The sequence below is a fragment of the Dasypus novemcinctus genome, unplaced genomic scaffold, assembly GCF_030445035.2.
Source record: "Dasypus novemcinctus isolate mDasNov1 unplaced genomic scaffold, mDasNov1.1.hap2 scaffold_98, whole genome shotgun sequence".
NCBI lineage: Eukaryota > Metazoa > Chordata > Mammalia > Cingulata > Dasypodidae > Dasypus > Dasypus novemcinctus.
This window is the reverse complement of record NW_026688629.1, coordinates 88516-93481: the sequence shown is the minus strand read 5'-3', so window position 1 is coordinate 93481 and position 4966 is coordinate 88516. Positions and strand designations below refer to the sequence as shown.

At 39.0% G+C, this 4966-nt stretch overlaps 1 protein-coding gene across 1 annotated transcript; it reads left to right on the top strand.

The window, feature by feature from the left end:
- The first annotated feature begins 3562 nt into the window (after positions 1 to 3562).
- LOC139438566 (olfactory receptor 7A17-like) lies at positions 3563 to 4534 on the top strand. The gene has a single exon (XM_071213670.1). It carries the CDS (start codon positions 3563 to 3565, stop codon positions 4532 to 4534), a length of 972 nt encoding a protein of 323 aa, XP_071069771.1.
- The last annotated feature ends 432 nt before the right edge of the window (positions 4535 to 4966 follow it).

The window sequence follows — 4966 nt, the reverse complement described above, 5'->3', positions numbered from 1 at the left end:
AATGTTGGAGGTAAGTTACTACCAGGTTAGAGGTGTGGAAGAGAGGAAAGTTCTTGGAAGAGGAATAGTAAACTCTTGACTTCCCTGACTCATAACCCGGTGTTTGGAGAAGAGAAAATCAAGAAAAACAGTCTCCCTCCCCAGATCAATGTCAAAGAAGGAAATGATCAACAAAAAGGCAGATGCTCCCTAATGAGCAAATATCTCCTCTGCTGCACTCAGTTATCTTATGTACACTCAGGCTAGATGGCTTATGGGTGTTTCTTTGGGGTCCCAAGTCTGGTTTAAGGACTGATGCCCGACTCTCTTCTGCTGTCTTTTGTGGGGGTACAGCCTCAGTCTCCTTCACCAACCAAGGACTTTGGACTTCTACAGAAATACCTTCTTACCAATTCCATCCAAGTGAGTCAGAGGGCTCAGCAGAACATGCAGGGAAGATTCCGGTTGGATGGAATTTGGGAGTTTTGACTTGAGCTCATCTGGGATCTACTCCAGCCTGACCCAGAGCTGAATGATCATTGTACTAGTTCTCAGGCCTGCTAAGATAATGGATTTTTTTTTATGTTAAAAATGATTGTCCATTTGAGTCAGTAATACAGGATACATTACAGATGACTAAGAAAGGAGAAAGGAAACCCATTTAGAAGGGGGAAAAGCAGGGATAAAGCAGTTCCAGGAAAAGGGAAATACCTGTTCAAGGAGTTTTGTAGTTAGGTGGGAATAGGGGAATGGGCTAGTAGCAGTGGCAGAATGTTCAGTGAATTGAGGCATTACTTTTTTTTGTTTTACATTTAGGATGAGGTATATTTAAGCAAATGTCTCTTTGATAGGAAATATCTAATATAGTGGAGGTAGATATTTCCTTTCAGTAGCATTTCATGAGGCATATACTCACACATTGGATAGTCACATAAAAAAAGTTGTTTTTATATAATGGGTGGAATTTATATACTACAACATTTACTCAGTGACCTTTTTTTTTTTTTAGAAAGATCAGGTCTTTACTGCAAAATTATTCAAAAATATCACAGCAGCACGCCCTTTAAGGTATTACAAAGCACTCTTCAAGACCAGAGGCTCACAGTTTATTTCATAAAAGCACAATTTATTAATAGTGTGGGCTCCTGCACACTCAGGGACCTGGGGCAATTATGGCTCTGTACAAGTCGAGTTTGTGGTTTGGCCTGAATGTTGCTGTTGGGGGCTGGAGAAAAGGACTTATTTTATTGTTTAGGAGACTCTGGTTTTCTGGTCACAGGCTTCCAGCTTGGGGATAGAGAAGCTGTGTGGCAGCCTCCTCCTCCTGCACCTCAGCAATTACGCCTATTGGGCAAGTTACATATGTTGTCCGTTGGTCATTTACATTCCCCATTGCAGCTTATTTTTGCAACTCTCTACCTTTATATATGAGGGTGTATGTCCTTCTTCTTTATAAGTAAACTTTCAATCAAAAAACTGCAAGTTTTTCCCTTCAACTTTGCTCTTTGCCATTTAGTTCTTCTATGTCTTTATAAACACATTTGGAGGAATGTGTTAATGTCTATCATCATTATATATGATGTTCACCTCATTATTTTTCAAACTTAGAAAGTTCTGCTTCCATTAGATTAATAGATCAATTTTTAATTGCATTACCAACTGTTTTTCCTCATCGTGCCTTTTGGGGTTAGATCTACTTCTGAAATTGCATCACTTTCTGCCATCATTTGGAAAGCATTTTACTTTGCAGTGGACCACAGGTGGCTTTTATTCTTTACATAATCTGGAACAATTTTCAGTCTGCTCTTGCTGGAAAAGCAACAATGGAACTGAAATAAGACTGTTGAATAGGCTCTGAGAGATGCAGAAAGAATGACAATTGAGAGTCTAAAATTCAAAATAAGACATATCTGATTCCAAAAATTTTGCCCTTAATAAAATTTAAAAAGACATCAAATGCACCATATAAAAATTCCCAACATTGTTGTACTAGTTACATATTTTCAGTTGTGAAACATTTGTTTATTCCCATAGGTCATTTTATGCTTGAAGCGACCATTCTATTAAGTGTCTTGTCATTGTAAAAAGATATCACTGCCTTTGTCTTTTTTGTTAATTTCTTTTTGTTCTTTTTTTAGTTTTTCTTGGCTTCAAGGGTGATAAAACTGGAATTGGATTACCATCAGAAGCAAGAAAGGATTTCTTCATCACAATTTCTAATGTGATGCTTGAGTTTTTATCTTTCAAGTCTATTTAATTCCTTCCTGTCTTATTTCTGAGCAGATATTTTATGTTCCTTTATTTTATTTATTTATTTTATTGACTTTGTAATAATATTCCTTTAAAAATATATATGTGAGGTCCCATTCAACCCCACCCCCCCACCCCACCTCTCCCCCCCCAGCATATGTTCCTTTAAATAAAGGGAATAAAGTGATCATAACAAAAGGGAGCTCTGTGTTTACATGAGCATGGGAGGCTTGTCAGCTAGAATTTCAGAGCACCATTTCTAAATAATTGGAGAATGGAAAAACTGATGTTGTCAGCTTGCATTTTATTTACTCCTGGATTATCTGTGTGGCTGAGTATGAGAAGAGCATGATGTTAACTCCCTCCCAATGATGCTCAGGTGTGCATTATGTGTGTGTGTGTGTGAAGTGTGTATGGGATGTGATGTGTGAGGTGAGCAGTCCTCAGAGCAGTGGTATCTAAGCTCATATATTACAATAGGTGTCTTCTATAGTACAGAGCCTGGAGGCTATTCTAAAAAGGCCAATAGGACCTGTTCCATTCCATTTGGTGGGATAGCTTTGCATCCAAATTAATGAATAGTGAGAGGTTCAGAATATGGATGAAGACCTCCCTGAATTTGAAGATTCAGCAGCAACAAGGCTGCCTTGTTCTTAAACTTCCTCTGAAATCATCTCTATTCACTATCCTCTTAATCATTTCCCTGCCACACTGACCTCCTTGTTCACTCTGAACACTGGAAAAAAGTCATTTTTAGGGTCTTTTTCCTAGAAGTTATCCCACTGGGCACAAATTTCCCCTTACATCCTCATGGCTACTGCCTTCTTTTCCTTTAGGTGCCTCTTTGAATTTCACATCATATATGGGACTTTTCTGAACACCAAGTGAAAAACAGCTCCATCATTTCACTTTTTTTACCTGCTTTCTTTTCCTTAAAGCATGTGAAATCATCCCCTTTGTAATATGATTGGGTTTTAATTGCATGTATTCTATGTGTGCTGATGGTTGGGACTTTTGAGTTACAGCATTGTAAACTCATTGCCACAACTCTACTTGCCTCTTAGTCACAACTCAATACATATTCCACAAATGAATGAATATCTCATGAAATCCATAGTGTTCATGAATTCTTGGTAAAGGGCTGAGTTTGGGGGATGGAATTCCTAGTCAGAGGTGGCACTACAAATACCCTAAAGGGATAAGATCTATATAAATAATATAATATTAAATTTATCACTGAAATAGGCAATGTAACATTTCTGTTTGGATAGTGCTACTTGCTTTGTGAAACTATCAATGTTCCTTTTTGTTTCTTCTTAGTCTCATCAGGCACATGGGACCTGGAAATGAAACGCAAATTTCAGAATTTCTTCTCCTGGGATTTACAGAAGTTCCAGAAGTGCAACCCCTCCTCTTTGGGTTGTTCCTGTCCATGTACCTGGTCACCATTTTTGGGAAACTTCTCATCATCCTGGCCATCATCATTGACTGTCACCTCCACACACCCATGTACTTCTTCCTCTCAATCTTGTCCCTTTGTGATATTGGTTTATCCTCCACTACTGTCCCAAAGATGCTGGTGAACATCCAGGCACAGAGTAGAGTCATAACCTATGCAGGCTGCCTCACCCAGATGTATTTTTTCTTGCTCTTTGGAGGGTTGGATGACTGCCTCCTGGCCGTGATGGCCTATGACCGCTTTGTGGCCATCTCCCACCCCCTTCACTATACAGTCTCTATGAAACCCCAGATCTGTGTCCTGATGGCTCTGGGGTCCTGGTCCGTGAGTGTTATGGAATCCTGTTTACAGAGTTTATTGGTGTCACAACTGTCCTTTTGTTCAAGTGTAGAAATCCCAAACTTTTTCTGTGAACTTCGTCAGATGGTCCAACTTGCCTGTTCTGACACTTTTCTCAATTACTTAGTAATGTATTTAATAGCTGGAGTGCTGGCCGGGGGTCCCCTTGCTGGAATCCTTTTCTCCTACTATAGGATTGTTTCCTCTGTATTTGCAATCTTGTCAGCTCAGGGGAAATATAAAGCATTTTCAACCTGTGCATCTCACCTCTCAGTAGTCTCCTTATTTTATTTCACAACCATAGGGGTGTACCTCAGTCCTGCTGCTTCACACAACACACATTCAGGTGCACCAGCCACGGCCATGTACACTATGGTCACACCCATGCTGAACCCCTTCATCTATAGTCTGAGGAATAAAGATATAAAGAAGGCTCTGAAAAAATGCTTTGGGAGGAAAGACTGCAAAGTGTCATTTGTCTTGCAGCAGCTGAAAGGCCAGTTTTAGCAGCTCCTAAACCTTCAGAGCTACATATTTCCTTTCTTTGTTCAGTAGGTGCATATAGACCTGCCTAGAGTCAAGATGACCTCAAAAATGAAGAAGTAAAATTTTAAAGCACACATTGTGTTATAGAGCAAGATTTTATTTTTGATAAGGAAAGAGTTCTCCTTGAAGTATGCATGATTCATATGATTCATGTACATGTTTAAGGAGTTTTTCAGTGTTGTTCAGGAATGGATTGCATTTTCTGAATAATTTCATTGGATCACCTCTTGTTCCTGTTTGAATTCTACCAATGCTGCCTATGAATATCACTTCTTGATTTCCTCTGAATAGAATATCTGCTTTTGTTCAAAACTGTCATAAAATTTAAAGAGGTGACAAATTACAACCTAGGTATTTCCTCTATCAGTCAGTAATTTATCTCTTGTATGTTCA

Coding starts and splice junctions, on each gene's coding strand:
- LOC139438566 (XM_071213670.1), top strand. CDS start 3,563: ATGGGACCTGGAAATGAAACGCAAATTTCAGAATTTCTTCTCCTGGGA.